Here is a 19,833-nt window from a genome sequence, read left to right on the forward strand (position 1 = left end):
ACTGGGTGCTGCCCTATATTATTAAGGAGAAAAGAAGAGTGTCTACTGGATTATTTTTATTCTAAAACTTTTTGGGATGAGCTTATGTTCTAGTGAGTGGAATGTTCAGTAAAATTTAGAAAATATCTCTGAAGCACATGTAAACTTGTTGTAATACTACCGGCTAACTCTCTTCAGAGATTGCAAACTGATAAGTGTTGTAAGCCGAAAGAAACTAAAGATCCTTAAGTTATTTGTCTATATGTCTTTGTGAATTCATATTTCTAACACCTTAAAAACATTTCTTAAAAATCATTTGTTCTCAAATAGCAGAACTAACTAACTAGCACTCTAATGAAAATATTAAAATATAAACTATTTGAAATGTGCAATATTAATGTATAGAAAGTATTTTTATATTTTACATTATTTATTATTTTTGTATTTTTTACATTATGTATATAATTTCAATTGTCATACCTCCCCCTGTGAATAGTCCATGATCAGACTGTATAATTAATAACATATGGAGTGCCTGAATCACTGAGTGTTTGTGCCAGATAAATTTACCTGACGTTCTCAAATAATTTTGTCACATCCAAATAGAATAGATTTTCCATTTTCTTTTGTTTTAAAACCTGTTTTACTGTTGTTGTTTTTTCTTTCTAAAACAGAAATATATGTTTGTTGTTTTTTTCAATTCAGTTCTACTTAGAAGTGTTTGCTAGCTTCGCTATTACTAATGCTCATGCTTAAGGATTTGCACAACATCAGTGCGTAACGTGTCTCGCTGTGTTTGTGCCACATTAATTAAGGATACAACACTTCTTTGACATTTCATCACATGAAATTTAAACCTGTGGGTAATGCAGACAATTTGCCATGTTAAGCAGGTTATGGCAGTGTGTTCTTATTTAAAGCTGTGAATATTGGCAAAATGTGCAGAGGTGGAAACTAGAGTCAAAGACTGAAGTCAGATTGGATCCCAGTTTGCAGAGGTGAAGTATCAGGTGCATCCCAGGAAAGCTCCAGATTGAATAGTGAGCTGATTACCTCAGTCACAGAGGGCCATGACTCAATAGTGAGTGGACGTGGTTGCCAGGAGATCCTCCTCCTCATGCTCCGTTCAGGGAAGACTGTGAGCTCTCCTCTACTATCACGTGCTTCCGCCCACATGCTCTACACATTGAACACCTACAAATCAGTCTTAATGATAGCAATTCTTCATGCAGGTCTTGCTGAAATATTTCCATTTATGGATGTTAAAGGAAAATTATGTAACATGGTAGTATTGTTAAGGAAAGACTTGTGGCCAGATGCACAAAGACAGAGCTACGTCTTTGGTAGGGCTGTGTATCATTCAAAAATTTTCGATACCAGTTCATGAACAATACTTTTTTCGATATCAATGTTATGAAATCAATTTTAACAAGATTACATTATCTAAAAAAAAATGTTTATACAGACTCAAAAACGTGCTTGTTTAAAAATGCATAGCTCAGACAGAATCAGGATTTCAATTTCCACTGATTTACTGATGAGCATTAGCAGCTAACAGTGTTGTCTGCCAATGTTTTCTCTTACATGATTGCTGGTCTAACTCAGAGGTAATAACATTTAATTTCCGAAACATTACATGGCCAAAAGACACATTAGACGGCAATCTGAAATTATTACAAACACTCAGTGGTGGTTCAAAGTGAGTTTTGAGTAAATTATTTATTGTCTTATGTAGCATGATGCTACATTGTGCATGAATGGTCATGCAACACACCCTTTCGGTCGTGTAGTATAAACGGACATCTGCATATGATCAGAACTCCATGCAGCTCCCAAGCTATACTCTTCATTGGAAATGAGTTACTTCTGGTTTGTCAGAGATAGTGGAAATCTGGCTTGAAACGCAGTGGAAACGGATAGTTTTTATTTTAAAGGGGTCCTATTATGCTCTTTTACAAGGTCTTGATTTTGTTTTGGGGGTATACTTGTACAGGCTCTCATACTAGGTTATTCGAAAAAAATTTTTTTCACATATTTTGTTATTACAACACCTCTGTCCCCAGTCTGGCATGAACTGCTTGAATAGTTCCTTTATCAGATGAAGGCCCGCCTTCTGGAATACGAGATGTGCTGTGATTGGTTAGCTGGGCCAGTTTGTGTTGTGATTGGCAGCACTCTGCGCCTGGTCGGGAAATATCATGCCCCTTATTATAGCCGCCTGCTGCGAGCTTCAGTGTAAATATTGCGTCAAAATCAAATCAATTTGAGCGATTTAAACCTGGATGACTGTAACCACTCTAAGCTTGTCTGTCTTGGGAAAGCTAGCGTGTCCCCGACATAGTGATAACACACTTGCCTTCTCTAGTGCAGCTCAACCAGATCTCTTCCCATTCATCAATCTTTATATCACATCACAAATCCCGGAAAATATGCGTTGTATTCCAAACGAGTCGTTTGTTGTAGTTTTTGAAAATTGATTTCTGTTAAATAAAATATCTCCTTTTGAAGTGGACTTTGAGCTTTGTAACTTTGCAGATGTTTTTTATGCTCAAGCAGCAACATTACAGGCTAACTAAAGTTAAAAAAGTGAAAAAGCATAATAGCACCCTTTTAAAACTAAAACGCACAAGTGTAAATGTAGCCTACCATCTAAGGGGGCTGGGACACATTCACACTACAGCCTCACGTGTAAGCCACATCTCTGAAGCCGTCTTTCCACTATCTCCACTATTTTTGAATGAAAAGCGACAGACTGGAAGTCATTAATTTCAAATGGATAGTAGTGCGGGAGCTGCGTGGAGTTCCGATCATATGAGTATGTGTATAATTCGGATCTGTTTTGAGCTTTGGATGCGTTAAAATTTGTAAACATCTGTGGCTAGACCATATGCGATCGACCGACCGGATGCTATGTATTCTATTTAAAACTATGAGCGTAAGGTAAGAATTACCAATATTTTGTTCACTTTAACATTATTCTTTAAACACTATTTCTGTAAAATGGTGCTTTAGAATAATTATGGCAGAAATAATTAATTATTAAATAATAAAAAAACTTGGACAAACCATCCACTCTTTGTCAATGCGAATGCTGTATGCTGGCATTTATTCTGTCATCACCCGGAAGAGTACCCAAAAACTGTACTCAAGTAAAAGTAAAAGTACTTCTTGAAATATTAACTCAAGTAAAAGTAAAAGTACTAGTCTTGAATAGTTAATTGAGTAAGAGTAAAAGAGTATCGGATAACAAATCTACTCAAGTAGTTAGTTACTAGTTACTTTGGGTCATACATACTGAGCCTATTTTTATTTATAGATAAAATGTATGTAATGTATGTGTGCGTGTAATGTATCAGCCTTTACTCCAATTTATGTAATTTATTATAAAACCCTGTCTGTTTACTTAAGTAACAGATATAGGTGTCATGCCATAACATATTTTTAATACGACTGACTTTATATTAAATGTGAATTTAACATTGAAAGTTAATGTGATATAAATATTGCTACTAATCTTTCATTGTTCAGAAAGAGAGCAAATAACATTTACATTATTAAAGATATTTACATCATTTTCACTGACAGTCAAGATTTCAATCACTCTCAGAAACTCCCATTAAAATCACTGAAACTGTTAACACTGTGAAATCAATATGTTAATTATAGATTCGTACAAACATCTGCACTTTGTTGTTTCTGACGAGAGAATTCGCCAGAAAGAGGTATTCAGTCAGCGAGCGAGTGAAGGAAGCACCAGCATTTTAGCGATGACTCATCTGAACGCCTCTGATTGGCCAATGCTTCAATAAGCCCCAAAGAATCATGTGTGATTGGTTTTAATGCGCAGTGCTGTAAAAACACATCTATCTCTGGCTCAGCGCCAGCAAGCAATCACAGATCTGAATTTAGCAGCTGGTGATATGACTTGCTGAACGTACTCGCACCGGTGTGATTGTATTAAAATTAATAAAATCTTAATCGGCTATTTTTTGTCTTTTGGAAGCTGCATTCAACTTGACTCCCCTCTGTTATAAGCCACACACGTACAACAAACTAATGTCACAGTGGTATCGTGTACTGTAATCGAATGTAGCCCAAGTTATTACCTGTTAAACAGTAGACAGCACACGCGGTGTTCATCTAATAAGGATCTCCATCGCTAGCAAATAATAGCCTTTGCAGATTTCAATTCAGTGCAGTTCCAGCCACGTTTTCAACGCTGCTGTTCTTAAACGTTACAACTCCGAGTGAACCGCTTCAGAGACTCTCAGTGCATGCGGCAGAACTGAACGACTCATTCAAACTGATTCATGAACCAATTCACTCGTTTGCCAATTGGTTTTATCAAGCCTTTGAACAGAATTGACTCAAAAGAATGAATCATTCGCGAATGGGCATCGCTCATTGCCCAGAGAAAAGTAGACGGCGCGTTTGGAATAAACTGAAGCATTTATAACATTTATTGCATTAAGATAAAGTAACGAGAGGAGCGTGGCCCACAGTAACGAAGTAAAAGTACAGATTTTTCCCCCAAAATTTACTCAAGTAAGAGTATAAAGTACCCATCTTTAAATATATTCCGAAAAGTATTAGTTACCCCAAAAAATTACTCAAGTAAATGTAACGAAGTAAATGTAACTCGTTACTACCCACCTCTGGTGCTGATAGCACACGCTTGCACAGTTGAGACCTGAGCAGCACACATTAAAGGTCCCGTTTTTCGCGCTTTTCTGAAGCTTTGATTGTGTTTACAGTGTGCAATATAACATGTTCATGTTTCGCGTGTAAAAAAACAGTATTTTTCACACAATTCTCCTATCTGTATACCGCTGTTTTCACTGTCATAAAAACGGGCTGATGACTTTCTTGTTCTATAAAGTCCCTCCTTCATATATACGTAACGAGTTCTGATTGGGCCTGCGGTTCCTGTGCTGTGATTCGACAGCAGCTGAGCGCAGGCTGCCCTCCTGGAAACGCGACTGGACTAGTTTTGAGAAGCAAGTGGGCAGGAGCATGTGCTGGAGATGTACTTATATTCACAGGAGCGTTTTTACTGACGAGATGCGCATGAAAATCGCATTAGTTTTTTTTGCACAGCCCTAACATCTAGTTAACAAAGCTAAACAGCATTGCCCTTTATGTAATAAGTTACAGAAACTGTTAAACGCACCAATTTAAATAATAAAATACACTTACCGGTTGTGGTCCATAAACAACGCCTTCTCCAGACAAAGAGGTAACTGCTCCGTCTTTCAAGAATAATCTTTTTGCGAATCCGGCTTTAAACTGATTGAGATTGAGGAAGTTGTCCTCAGCAAGCTGTCCTCAGCAAAATGTGCTGCACATAGTTTTACATGTGGACTATAATTTTCAGGAACCGAGTTAAACACAAATTGTAACCATTAATCTCCAAGTACAGCGTCCCTGGGAAGGCCAAACAAAGGTGATTGAACTCCAAGATGAAAATAACACCGCTTCTACGACATGGCGACAAACACAAACGCAGCTCTTCCTTTTCTCTGTCGGAGTGCAACAAGACCACACCCCCCTTTTTGTGAATTCATGTGGGCGGAGGTTAGTCAAAAAACTGTTTTAGTGATGTCATTACTGCAGGAACTAGAGGGATGTAGTCCAAACGGGTCGTTTTTTTGTAGGCGAATTCTGTTAAATAAAATATCTCGCTTGGCATTGAACTTTGAGCTTTAGAATTTTACAGATATTATTTATACTCTAACTACAACATTACACACTAACTAAAGTTTGAAACATGGGATCACGAAGAACGGGACCTTTAATATGTGTTTAACCTAAAATAATTTAATCTTTGTCAGTTTAAACATGAGCCAAAGGACGCAAGCTTGCATGAACAGTGAGAAGATTTGTGCGTGCACTCATCCGAAGCGCGCAAACCCGTGCCTCAGAATGTGTACAAATGAAGTATTTTGTGTAAATGGACACATTCACACAAAAATTATGTCAAAATGCCCGTCTTGGTAAGTATCCTATAGCAGACGTAGCCGGATTAGTGCATTCTCTTAAAGTGACGGTCTTTATATCAGTCGAACAGCAACAAAAAAGTAATCAATCACTACTCTTGATTGAAAAGATTTTGTAACTTTAATAAAGAATAATCTTTAATTTATACAGTCCAATATGCAATGCTGTTTTACATTTGATTACTTTATTCAATTTCTGTACCTAAAAAGTAATGCTAGACCTACCTTAAAAAAACAAGAACCTGAGAATCACTGTTTATTCTTTGTATCTTTACTCTATTGTATTTATTTGTGCTGTTGCTTGTAGTTGGATAGAATATTTCTTTTCTTTTTTTTTTTTTTATTATGGTTTTTCCATAAACATAGCACATACCGAACTGTACCGAAACCGTGACTCTAAAACCGTGAAACAAACTGAACCGTGAAAAGGTTGAACCGTGCCACCCCTAATTTTGGGGGACATTTGATTTGTGACGAAGCATTCAAACATTAATTATATTCATTAAAATGATTCAATTTACAGCTATGTATTTTCTGCATATAAATAATGTATACTCATGATAACATAAAGATGTAAAATAATGTTCCATAAATATGTGAAATAAATACAATTCCAAATTTAAAGCTTTACAATATCCCAAAAAAAAAATATGAAACCCACAGCGCCCTCTTGTGATCCCTGAGCTCTGGTTTGAAAATCTGTTGTTATACATTGTGTTTATCTGGATACTCTCTCAGGATAATTTCAGTTAAAATCTCTAATAAATGGACAACATATTTCATTTCTTGACATAATGTATTTATTTGGGATTGAGTCTTTGATCATAAGGGAGGAAGTAATGTATGTGCACATTTTGCACAGATAAGTAAAAGCAGAGGAAATTGTTTAAGAATGATAACTGTCTGATGGACAGATGATTTTTAATAAGCAAATGCAATGATTATTTAGAATGAGAGTTAAGATTATCTACGTCGACCTCAAAGCCCATTGTTTCATTTTCCAAAACATTGTGGATGATATATATAATTTTTCTCGTATACATGTTTAATGGGAAGAAAACCAAACACTTTTCAGTGTCAATTCCTAATTACTTTTTTTTAATGTAAATGCATAAGTAAAGTGGGTAAACCGGTACAATTGAGCCTTGTGTTAGCTCTAAATAAGGCTGCTTGAATCACCGGCTTACCTATAGCGAGAAGTAGTCTGTATCTGATAAACCTGTTGCCATAGCAACTGTGGCCATTCTCTGCCTCTGTGGAAACTGCTCATTAGCTACCTTTCTGTGTAAGCATGTACCACTGTTCATTTTAGAGGAAGGGAAACCCATTCATTGTCATGTGAAGGCACTATGCAAGGGTATGGTTTGAGAGTTTTCTGTGTTTCTAGAATAAAAATGTGGATAAGTATAGGCTAGTTGATTACAACATTTATGATACTTCAAAATGTATATATTGTGTAATGTTCAGCTAAAAATAAAAAATGAGGGAGTATAAATTATTTAGTTTTATTTATTTTATTCCTTCAGAGCTGGATGATTTTGTTTTCCCCCAAACCGTTCTATCCAGACACAGTGATAATGCTTAATATTAAGTGACCTTTTTAGAACACCTTTGAAAAATACTGATGCTTATTTTTCCCATGCATAGAAATCATACAGCAAGTCAGCAAAAGAATGTTTCAGGCTCTAAAGAGTCTATACAACTTTATATTAGGCTCATTATTGGGTCTAAGTTGTCCTGGGTATCTTAAGTTTTCTGAATACAAGTCCTTACCCTCAAAGTCTCGCCTTCACTGCAGTTCTTAAATCTTATTCGTGTTTTTAGTATGTTTACTTTCAGATCATATCCAGGTTAACAGGGTAAGGACATAAGTATTTGTATCAGCTGAACATGAGATTGCTGATTTTCCTACAGTCCTTCAACCAAACATTTCAATGCATCTCTTCTTTCAGTCAAAGCTTTCCATAAATTTCAGTTATTAAAGTATCTGCCATCCCCAAAGCCAAATTCCTTTTCCATCCTTTTGCACTGACTACTGGTTACTACAATGAACTAAAACATAAACCTCCAGTCTTTAACGTCTTCCAGATTTCATGTTTATGATTGTCTATAGGCCACATGTCTCAGATATTTTAGTTCTGTTACTTCCAAAACTTAAGTAAACTACCTTTTGGAACAACTTTCACTTCTGGCTTGTGGCTTAAAATTCTGTCTCTGTAGGATTCTTATTGGGTTTTGGAATATAGGGATTTTGTGACTGCAGTTCAAACCAATCACAAACCATCAGTACAAACCAAGCTGGTGTCAAAGGGAAACTAAAGCCTCAAAAGGTCTCAAATCTCCTTATAACATGGTATTCATCTCATCTTGTCTAACTGGTCTCTGTTGTTCTCTGCAGAAGTACAGACACCATGATGAAGACACAGGATCTCCACAGGAGCAGAGCTCGCCACAGATCACTGATGAGGCTCCTGGGCCAGAGCTGGTTCAAGTGGCTGAGAAGAACCTCTCCCAGATTGAAAACGTCCACGGTTATGTGGCACATGCACACATCTCCCCAATGAAGGTAGGGCCTGGTCTTGGAATCTAGACTTCCTGATCAGTTCACATTTTTTAACATTTGATGTGTTGTCGATCACCTCAGTGTCCAAATTCTACCATTCAGTTTGTTATAACTGTGTGTGCCCCACTTTTTACACACACAACACACAAACACACCCTTTAGGTTTTTGAATGGTATTCCCTCTTTGGATTATTTCAAGAATACAAACAGGCAGCCATCAGAATTGCTTTTGTATGGTCAATATGTTTGTTGTTTTACTTTACCACATGCAATCAAAATGAATAATTTTGTCTTAATTATACTATTAAGTCAGGATAAAAAAAAAGTAATTCTATCAGTAGAATGATAAGCTCATAATCCACCAGTGCACTTGGTTCAATGGAAATCTCATTATTAGTGTGCAGAGTGCTTTATAAAATGCAGAGGGGTTTGCAGGACCCACAGGCTGATTTATAATCTGTTATATTGCTGAATGGACATCAATCAATATGAAAGACTGGCATAGTGGATAAAAAGACATGTATTGCTGCCCTCACTTCTTTCAAAGACATAACGTTTATTAGAGTTATACATGAGATATAGGACATGTATTTAATGCTTTTAGATGAGCGGCTTTAAAATGTATACTTTAAATTGATAGCATTTACTCACCCTAATGTCATTGCAAACCTGTATGAATGACTTAGAACTTAATTCTCAGGTTGTCGAGCTACAAAATGAAGAAGAAAAAATTGTCTATTACCTGAGCGCTATATTCCAGCTCTTCTGATATCTGAAAAAGACTGAAATGTTGTTTGTTGTTCATTTGAAAGTTTCTGCACAGTATATGTGTGAGTAAATAAAACGGGGGAGAAAAAAACTGATGTACATATGATCGCAATTCATATCTAATCGGTATAATCGCAGATCTTGATTATTTGCATTGATTGATATACAAATTTCAAAAATCAGCTTTCTCATTTTTATCTAATGCTTTCGTTTTCTTTAACTTCGCGGTAGTTCTTAAAGTCATAGACATGTTACAGTAATTAAGAGACTTGCAAGGTGAAACACAGTTTATGTGTGCTGAGTGGAAGGCAGCAGGGTGACTGTGTCCAGAGACTATGAATTTGCTTTGAGTAGTTATGTATTTGTGAACATTTACAAGCACTCGTCCTGCTTCTGTTGTGCTCCAGTGCTCTCTTCTGCTTTTAGATTTATGATCCTACAGCCCCCCCTCAGTCCTGATCAGAGCCTAAGCCACAAGTAGCAGACAAAAAAACAAAAAAACACAGATGAGAAATAACACCTGCCACTTCTCATAACCTTTACTGCTCACGCTTAAACTGGCACCTTTTCATACCCTCAGCCCATCTCAGACACACCCTTGCAATACTGTTATGGCCCAGGCTTATTGTAAGTCACCACCGCATCTCCTTAGAGACCCTCTAACAGCACCCAATCCATCCCCCACCATATGAGGCCACACTGTATGCGGATATTTCTGTTATATCTGCAGTAATCATGAAATGCTGCTTGTATTCAAACCTTTTATTCATATATTCAATTAAAGTCATTAATTTATTTAATATATTAGATTAACCATGATTGACTTTGCGATTCAAGAATTTCTCTTCTATTTTCCAGAACTCTGTTCTTCAATAAAAAGTAAGGTAAATTAAAAAGACAATATGAGAAAATAAAAATAAATATGAGAGAATATTTAGTTATTATTAGAATATTAAATTAGATTATTTAAATATATTAATATCAACTTATTAATTTGCATATTTAAGTTATCCTGCGGCTCCCTTGGAAATTTGCTTAGGCCCCATAGTTACTGGACCATTGGTTGAGAACCACTGCTTTAAATAGTGCTCATACCCCGGTACCCTGGTCTATTAATATTATAAACACTGTGAACATTGTGATGAATGTCTACTGAATAGGGCTAAAATAATTAGTCATTATTGACAATATTGACAATAATAAAAAAAAGTTGTTGACACATTTTTGTTGTTGAATAGTTGATGTATCTCATATGACCCAATGTAATGTGACCCAAAACTGTATTACAAACTGTAATTCAGGCCACCCAGCTGCAATCCAATTGAAGACATGCTTATAAAAATTGCAAACAAATCTGAATTTTTACAAAACTAAAAAGACAAAAAATGCTGTCATGTACAGGTCCTGATATACTCATGGTGAAAGTTCTTTTCGTTTGCTTTGAGGTAATAAGAAGTTCAATATAAACAAGCACCTTTTTGCTGTTAGTGAACATCCCGATGCTGAGAATGGCATTTAGATGAATGTGTAAATACATGCTTTGTGCTTTCCTCTCAGTAACAAAATAAACACACAACAAAAATGACAGCTTGGGATAGTTGCACAAGTCTGCATAAATTGATATTTTTTTTGTCTCAAATAGAGATCTAAAATAATAATATAAAATTTAAAATAATAATTTAGAGAACTAGAAATAATGTGTGACAAATTATTATTGCTGCAGTCTATTTGAAAGTGTTTAATTAATTTGAATTATTAAACATTTTAATGGGTTCATATGATGTGTTGCTAAAAAGAAAAATATTTTGTGCATTTGGTGTAATGAAATGTGTTTATGCGGTTTAAGGTAAAAGAAAAAACATTATTTTTCACATACTATGCATTATTGTTTCTCCTCTATGCCCTGCCTTTCTGAAACACATTGTTTTTCATTGGTCTGAAAAGCGATGATTGCTCCTATTGACCAGTTATCTAGTGCATTGTGATTAGCCGAATGCCTCAAGTGTGTGACAAAAGTTTCGCCCCCTGCCAAACTGTGGTGTGTGTCCCGGTTAGAACACTGGCGCTACAAGACAAAAACAGTAAAACCCATTACAAACAAGGCATTTGTTGCATCCAGTGGGACATAATTAAAGATTATAATAACTTATACTGAGTTTTTATGCATCGCGCTGCATCTCATAAAACCATGTCTGCATTTTTGATTGGAGAAACAACAAATAACGCAAATAACAAATAAGCGCTACTCTACACCAGCCGTTCTCAATTTTAGACCTAGCGCCCCCCAGTTCTGCATATTTCACATGTCTCTATTTGTTAACACAGCTATTTCAGATAATCAGCTCGTTAGAAGTGAGCTCCGTCCATGAACTGTGTTCCCATTGACATGGTCTTTACACTGTTCATTGCTCTCTTCTCCCTGAGCAGGGAAATCTTTTGAAGTTTACCTCACTTCGGAACATTCATTCATGGATTTACACTGTGCAGCGTCTTCACATTCAGACAAATGTGACATCATATACCTCTGTAAATAAATACAAATTCGCACACTTCAATGCACTTTGAATGGAACATATACGTTTGCTCAGAACTGGAATCATTGCGGAATATCCTGTGATGTCCACATCGCAGGGCACTTACATTTGAATAGAACAAACATCTCAAGCCATAAGAGAAACATATAAAATGTGCAGAGCAGGGGGGCGCGAGAACTAGAATTCAAAACTTGCTCAAAACTTGCAATTTGAATCATCAGTGGCAAATCCTTTACATATGTAAACGTACTTACAGACAGAACAGACGGCTTTGTAGCCTTCTCCCCGAGGATCAGGAAACAGTCCTCCATAAAATGTGCTGCACACATCTGGATATTTGGGATAAACTCTTCTGGAACAGTGTTGTAAATACTTAAACACTGATTTCTAGTTGTGTCCTCTTTTGGATGAACAAAGTAATTTCGTTTTCACAATGAAACAATGTCTCCACGACATGGCAACAGCGAGAATAAAAGGTTACATCTTTCTTTGCGTGAACATTTGGGTGGTGTTATACAAATCTTCCCACATCGTGACATAGACACGTTGGCGCGTGTTTAAACGAGGCGTTTTAGGAGGGCGTGGACGAGTCTTAACTTTTATAAAGAATATCTCTTTTGGTTTGAGACTTTAGTCTTTGCAACTTTACAAATCTTCTTTATGCACCAAGAGCTTGTAACACTCCAAAGAGAAAGAAAAACTTGGAATCACACCATATGACCCCGTTAATATGTATTCTAAATATATTTAATGGACCAATTTTTTATATAAAAATTATGAAAAAGTAGTTTGAATTAATGATTCAATGACTCACTTGTAAATACTTCCCTTATTTTATTACTGGTGAAATCAGCGTTTTTGAATGAATTTCTTGAATGAATGAGTAATTCAATGATAATTTTCAATAATTCAATGATAACAGTACTTTTTGCCACCTAGTGGCTAATGACGATTCTCATTATCAATTAGTCAACTTCAGCCGGTCACATCAAATTACAGCACTGAATAATGCATTTCTATGGAAAAAATGCATCTACAAATATTGGAAGAAACAGAATGAGCTCCTGCAGGAAAAGTATGTGATCCAAGCTGCCCAAAACATGAGAAATCTTTATTTTATGTTTCAAGCTGATGCATTAGCATAATGGCTTGCCTATCAGGTGCTTTTACAGATATGTGTGTATAAAAAACTTTTAGTTAACAGTTATATCCTTATCTGTAAATGTTACTAATTCCCGCAAGCCTTTCCATTTTTCAAGCCTTTCAAATCTTTACTGAAAGAGCGGCAGTTGCGCGCGTTAAACAGATGGAAAACAGATTAAAATAATGATAAAATAAAGAAAATAGTGGTTTTAATCCAATTAATCGAAAAAATTATCGGCCAACTAATCCATTATCAAAGTAACTGTTAGTTGCAGCCCTTTGTATAGCTCAATATTTTAATGAATTGCAAAAGCTGAAAATTTTATCAAAACCTATTGGTTAATCTATGAAAGAATTGACAGTAATTTTGATCATTATAATAATCATTTAATTTACTGATAACAAGAATTCTTAGAAGCTTATTAAATAGTTTTCCATACTTATTATTTGGAAAAAAACATTAACAAAACTGCTTTACTGCTTATTAATATTCAAAGCAGTGTGATTCAAGCAAAGTGGAGTAATATACAGAAGAAGATATTGAAGTGCAGTAAAGGTACAAAAATGGTGTAAAAGTTCTTCAAAACCATATGAAATACAAAGAGTACATTTCTAAATATGGGCACTCATTTTTTTTATACATTTGTTTTTGTATTTTATTTTATTTTGTTCTATATTGTAGACACTCTTAGGTATTATTACCCCTTTAATTTATAATATAAGAATTTGATAAGGACACTTTGTGAGGAAACATTTAGAGGGTAGTTCATCTGTGGTGCATTCTGTTGCCACCTTGTGTTCTGTAATAGTCATTGCATTCTAGTCGTCATGATGTATCAATATAAATTCCTTTGCTTTATGTTCATGCATTAAAGGGATAGTTCACCCCCCAAAATGGAAATTGTCATCAAGTTGTTCCAAACTTGTATGAATTTCTTACTTTTTGTTGAACATAAAACAAGATTTTTTTTAAATAGATATATTTTAAAGAAAGTGGGGAATCAGATTATTTATTCATTTAGTTTGTGAGCTGTTCTTAATGGTTTTCATGGAGGTGGGGGTGATATTGGCATGGTCCAGTTAGGTAATAGGATGGCATTCTGTTCCAAGAGTCTTTTCATAAATAAATTTATTTTGCGTTGAGTTTTAAAGTATGCTTTTGTCTTCGTGGTCCTCATAGTTGCCATTTTGGATTAATGTTTCCATCCTGGTGATCATATGTATATATGGTCTGTGTTTCATTAACTTAAGCATCCTTATCATACCACTAACTCTCTGTTTTGGTGACTCTCAGGCTTTTTCTGAACCTAGTGAGCTTGCCTAGTCTAGGGACTGCATTTTTGGGTATCATAGGCTGTAAAACATCAGTATGATGCCCCAAAATTCTGTCAAGGTGAACATTTCACTAGCTCTAGATCCTACTTCCCATTTGTTCAATTGTCTGTCTCTCTTTATCATCTTTTCGTGATGATGTAATTGTTCGCACTTTCAAGTCAAGCTTGTATTGTAATACAGTGAGTTCATGCCCCTCTGTAGGTTGAGTCGCTGGAATGCATCTTCGATGGGCCGTCCACTGTAGGGAACGAGGAGAGTCCTCCGCCTCCTACTACTCCTCTCTCCAACCCGTACCCTCAAAGTCCTGTGACCGTCCAGGTAACAGTCCCTCGTCTGACTTGGCAAGCATCTTTATGTGCATCTGATGTAGTACCTGCAGCTTGCCACTTCTGTGTTTGTCATATGGCTGTCAGTTATGTGCGGTCTGGTGTGGGTCATCTCCATGTGATCAGCGTGACTGGTCAATGCAGCTTTTCATCATTCCATGATGATTTGAATACATTTGATCAGACAGGTTTAATGCTGCACTAGAGGGTACAGTACAGTCGTGGCCAAAAGTGTTGAGAATTACATAAACATTAGTTTTCAAAAAGTTTGCTGCTAAACTGCTTTTAGATCTTTGTTTCAGTTGTTTCTGTGATGTACTGAAATATAATTACAAGCACTTCATACGTTTCAAAGGCTTTTATCGACAATAACATGACATTTATGCAAAGAGTCAGTATTTGCAGTTTTGGCCCTTCTTTTTCAGGACCTCTGCAATTCGACTGGGCATGCTCTCAATCAACTTCTGGGCCAAATCCTGGCTGATAGCAACCCATTCTTTCATAATCACTTCTTGGAGTTTGTCAGAATGAGTGGGTTTTTGTTTGTCCACCCGCCTCTTGAGGATTGACCACAAGTTCTCAATGGGATTAAGATCTGGGGAGTTTCCAGGCCATGGACCCAAAATTTCAACATTCTTGTCCCCGAGCCACTTAGTTATCACTTTTGCCTTATGGCACGGTGCTCCATCATGCTGGAAAATGCATTGTTCTTCACCAAACTGTTGTTGGATTGTTGGAAGAAGTTGCTGTTGGAGGGTGTTTTGGTACCATTCTTTATTCATGGCTGTGTTTTTGGGCAGAATTGTGAGTGAGCCCACTCCCTTGGATGAGAAGCAACCCCACACATGAATGGTGTCAGGATGCTTTACTGTTGGCATGACACAGGACTGATGGTAGCGCTCACCTTTTCTTCTCCGGACAAGCCTTTTTCCAGATGCCCCAAACAATCGGAAAGGGGCTTCATCGGAGAATATGACTTTGCCCCAGTCCTCAGCAGTCCATTCACTATACTTTCTGCAGAAGATCAATCTGTCCCTGATGTTTTTTTGGAGAGAAGTGGCTTCTTTGCTGCCCTTCTTGACACCAGGCCATCTTCCAAAAGTCTTCGCCTCACTGTGCGTGCAGATGCGCTCACACCTGCCTGCTGCCATTCCTGAGCAAGCTCTGCACTGGTGGCACTCCGAACCCGCAGCTGAATCCTCTTTAGGAGACGATCCTGGCGCTTGCTGGACTTTCTTGGACGCCCTGAAGCCTTCTTTACAAGAATTGAACCTCTTTCCTTGAAGTTCTTGATGATCCTATAAATTGTTGATTTAGGTGCAATCTTAGTAGCCACAATATCCTTGCCTGTGAAGCCATTTTTATGCAACGCAATGATGGCTGCACGCGTTTCTTTGCAGGTCACCATGGTTAACAATGGAAGAACAATGATTTCAAGCATCACCCTCCTTTTAACATGTCAAGTCTGCCATTCTAACCCAATCAGCCTGACATAATGCTCTCCAGCCTTGTGCTCGTAAACATTCTCACCTGAGTTAACAAGACGATTACTGAAATGATCTCACCAGGTCCTTTAAATGACAGCAATGAAATGCAGTGGAAAGGTTTTTTTGGGATTAAGTTAATTTTCATGGCAAAGAAGGACTATGCAATTCATCTGATCACTCTTCATAACATTCTGGAGTATATGCAAATTGCTATTATAAAAACTTAAGCAGCAACTTTTCCAATTTCCAATATTTATGTAATTCTCAAAACTTTTGGCCATGACTGTACAGCTCTTGCATTCTACCTCTCATTGTCCTTAATTTGTATTTATGCAAAATTTCATTTTGATAGTTGCATTAGCCTGCTAGAATCTACAAACGTGGGTTCTAGTTAAATGATAGGCTTGTGTATGTTGCAGCGATAGCTTTGCTGTTGCATTTGTTATCTGTTGGTGCATGCCGTCATGCATGGAAGCACCTTTGCTTCCACAGCTCATGGCCAATGTTTTTTCGATCTTCAGGACCTTGTGCTGAAGACTTCAATTAAAGCCAGATTGCTGCATGAAATGGTCATTATATAAGATGAATAGCAAATTCCTCATTGACTCCTTTTCTGAATTACTTTTCTGGTCTTGGGATTTATGAGGTGGATGTGCTTATTCAGGCCTGAAAATGGTTTGCATTTTTTTGCAACATACAATTAAGAATTAGGCAGTGTTAGTATGGGTTTGAGGCGAGGCAGTGTTAGTATGAGTTTGAGGTGAAGCTGTGTCCTTCAGTCACTTTTCTCATACAAATCATGAGCCTTGAGCTGCCTCCCATCTCCCGTCGGTGACGTCAGTCCTGATATATCTCCCCATGTGGCAAAGTTGAATGGCTTGATCGCACTTTCAAGAAAGCATCAAGAAACCACGACGAATGCGAAGAGGTCAAGGTGTCAGAGCGCCGTCCCCTACAACCCAGGAATTTCCAAAAGGCACAGGGAAGGATGTTACCCTGCCTCATCTCCAAGACAATGTGAGGAGAACATCGTCTTCCCTTTTAACACAATGTAGCAAATCGACACTGCAGCTGTTTGTCAGAGAGGCACAGCATTGGAGTAACGTCTACATCGCAAATCTTTGGACTAATTTCTTTCAGGCAATCAGAGAGGAGCGCAGTCAGTGCTAGCCAAGTCAAGCACCCAGTCTCACTCTCTCAGCTTCCTGCTGACTCATTTTGAGCTGGAAGAGACGAACGCAGGAACCTGCAGCTGTCTACACTGAGTTTGCATCCCACCACTGCACAGCCGTGATCGTATCAGCGTGCCAGGAACTGCATCAGCCACAGCAGTAAGAGAGAGAGAGAGAGAAGGTGAAACGAGAAGTGTTACTGGGGGCTGGACAGATTGCGAAGTGGTTTATTTCTGCTGCAGTTTGTGTACGTCAGGCAGTCTGTTTTTTTTCCTCTTGCCCTGCGTTCTGCTCTTTGCAGCTACCTGCACCGTATGTTTTCCTCACCGGCACACACTATGTGCAGAAACTGGCTTTGAGATGCCTGCGTAAGAAGAGGTGGAGGGGGGCAGGTCAGAGTCGGGAAACGAGGTCTATTTCACCGAAGCGTGAACCCCACATACACACACTCCAGCCTCAGCCCACAATGCTCAACTCTGTGTGGTATGCTAAAAAGATGGGTCGCCGGATAATGGGTACCCTAAGGAGAACCAAGAGGCGACGTCTGCACTTGTTGGTAGGTCTGGAACTCTGCAACAAGAAAATGCTGCGTGTCAATCATTGCAGTGAATACACAACTTGCTCTCGGTAAAGCAAATGATAAATGCTTAAAATTAGTTTTCAACGTTTGCTTGAAGTTCGAAGTTGCTTGATTTGCTTTGTATAAAAGAATTTGTTGTGCATAACTTGCAACTGCATTAATCTGATTCATAACAAGTAAAATCCCCTTCCACTCAAAAGACTGAATAGACTATATAATCATGCCTAAGATTGAGAAGCTAGGTGCATTAACAAAACAGAGGTGCGTCATTTTTTTTTGTTAGTACGTCATGGAGTCTCAAAAGGCACTGATTGACAGACCGTCTCATAAGGCCACAGTAAAGTCATTTGTTTTGAAATATGAGCATTGTTCTGCATTACATTATGGCAGTCACCTACGTGAGTATGTGATGTCTGGCACCTCGTTGTGTTTCAATGAGAAAATGTGAAAGCACATATCTCTTCCCGCTGCTGCCTGGCAACCTGCATGCCTCTGTCATGCAGCAGTGCTTGCAGTGTCTTGCACGCACGCGCACACACACACACAGTGCGCGCTGCACAAAATGTGTATGTTCCAGACATGAATGGCAGCGATGCTTTGCCGCTGATCCGATCATGACTGTTTCCTACTCCAGTGTGTTACAAACATAATTTTGGTGTCTTTGGAAAGATGACCCTTTGGGCTTTACTTTTTATCAACCAGATTTGATAATGCAAAAAAATAAAAAGTTATAGACACTGAAGTGCCTTGATTTTTTTTTTTTACCACACTTAAATATTTTTTTATTTGATATAAAAATACATGACATCAGTCCTGGAGCAATCTAGAAAAGTTATGGGTTAAAAGTCACATGTCTCATGAGTTTCTATTTCAAATCTGAGTAAGATATCATAAAATATAAATATAAAATGCTAATATTTTTATGAGACTGTCTACACCCCCCCCCCCAATATACAAAAATATTTACCAACTGTATTGAAGGCTTCAATAATAAAACACTAGACAGAAACTTAGACCTCATATAAGTGATTTAAGAATAACTTGAGTAAGAAAAATAATAATAAGAATAATAATAAGAATAAAAAAAATTTAACTTTGTAATCCAATTACAGAAAATCCTGAGATTGCTAGAAATGCAGCATTTACAATGAATTACGATGCAAATAAGTGCTGATGTGCTGTCGGCCACTTATACAGATGGTAATAACACAAATGCGCCATAAAGTAAATAATCCACTCTCTCTATTCATATAGACGCATTCACTTTGATAGCCGTGATACAGCGCCAGTGTAGTTTGATTCACAAAATCAAACTCTTTCAGGAATTGTGTACAGATCCTTGCAACATGGGGCCGTGCATTATCATGCTGCAACATGAGGTGATGGTCATGGATGAATGGCACAACAATGGGCTTCAGGATCTCTTAGGATCTCAGTTTCTCTGTGCATTCAGAATGCCATAAATATAATGCACCTGTGTTCATTGTACATAACATACGCTTGCCCATACCATAACCCCACCTCCACCATGGGCCACTCAATCCAAAAGGTTGACATCAGCAAACCGCTCACCCACACAATGCCATAGACACTGTCTGCCATCTGCCCTGTACAGTGTAAACCAAGATTCATCCGTGAAGAGAACACCTCTCCAAAGTGGCAGATGCCATCGAATGTGAGCATTTGCCCACTCAAGTCAGTTACGACGACAAACTGCAGTCAGGTCGAGACCCTAATGAGAACGACGAGTATGCAGATGAGCTTCCCTGAGACAGTTTCTGACAGTTTATGCAGAAATTCTTTGGTTATGCAAACCGATTGTTGCAGCAGCTGTCCTGGTGGCTGGTCTCAGACGATCTTGGAGGTGAAGATGCTGGATGTGGAGGTCCTGGGCTTGTGTGGTTACACGTGGTCTGTGGTTGTGAGGCCGGTTGGATATACTGCCATATT

At 37.7% G+C, this 19,833-nt stretch overlaps 1 protein-coding gene across 17 annotated transcripts in view; it reads left to right on the top strand.

Moving 5' to 3' along the window:
* The window catches only part of dlg1b (discs large MAGUK scaffold protein 1b), a 181,761-nt gene that overhangs the window by 96,756 nt on the left and 65,172 nt on the right, over window positions 1–19,833 (top strand). For 9 of the 17 annotated variants that reach the window (XM_059502265.1, XM_059502267.1, XM_059502266.1 and 6 more), the window contains 2 exons: window positions 8,374–8,541; window positions 14,520–14,636. In XM_059502265.1, coding sequence (XP_059358248.1) covers window positions 8,374–8,541; window positions 14,520–14,636 — 285 coding nt within the window. Of the gene's footprint in view, window positions 1–8,373; window positions 8,542–14,519; window positions 14,637–17,180; window positions 17,860–19,833 lie in introns of those variants that run through there. The other 8 variants (XM_059502273.1, XM_059502271.1, XM_059502275.1 and 5 more) reach the window with 2 other exon arrangements.

The sequence above is a fragment of the Carassius carassius genome, chromosome 20 (genome assembly GCF_963082965.1).
Source record: "Carassius carassius chromosome 20, fCarCar2.1, whole genome shotgun sequence".
Taxonomy (NCBI): Eukaryota; Metazoa; Chordata; class Actinopteri; order Cypriniformes; family Cyprinidae; genus Carassius; species Carassius carassius.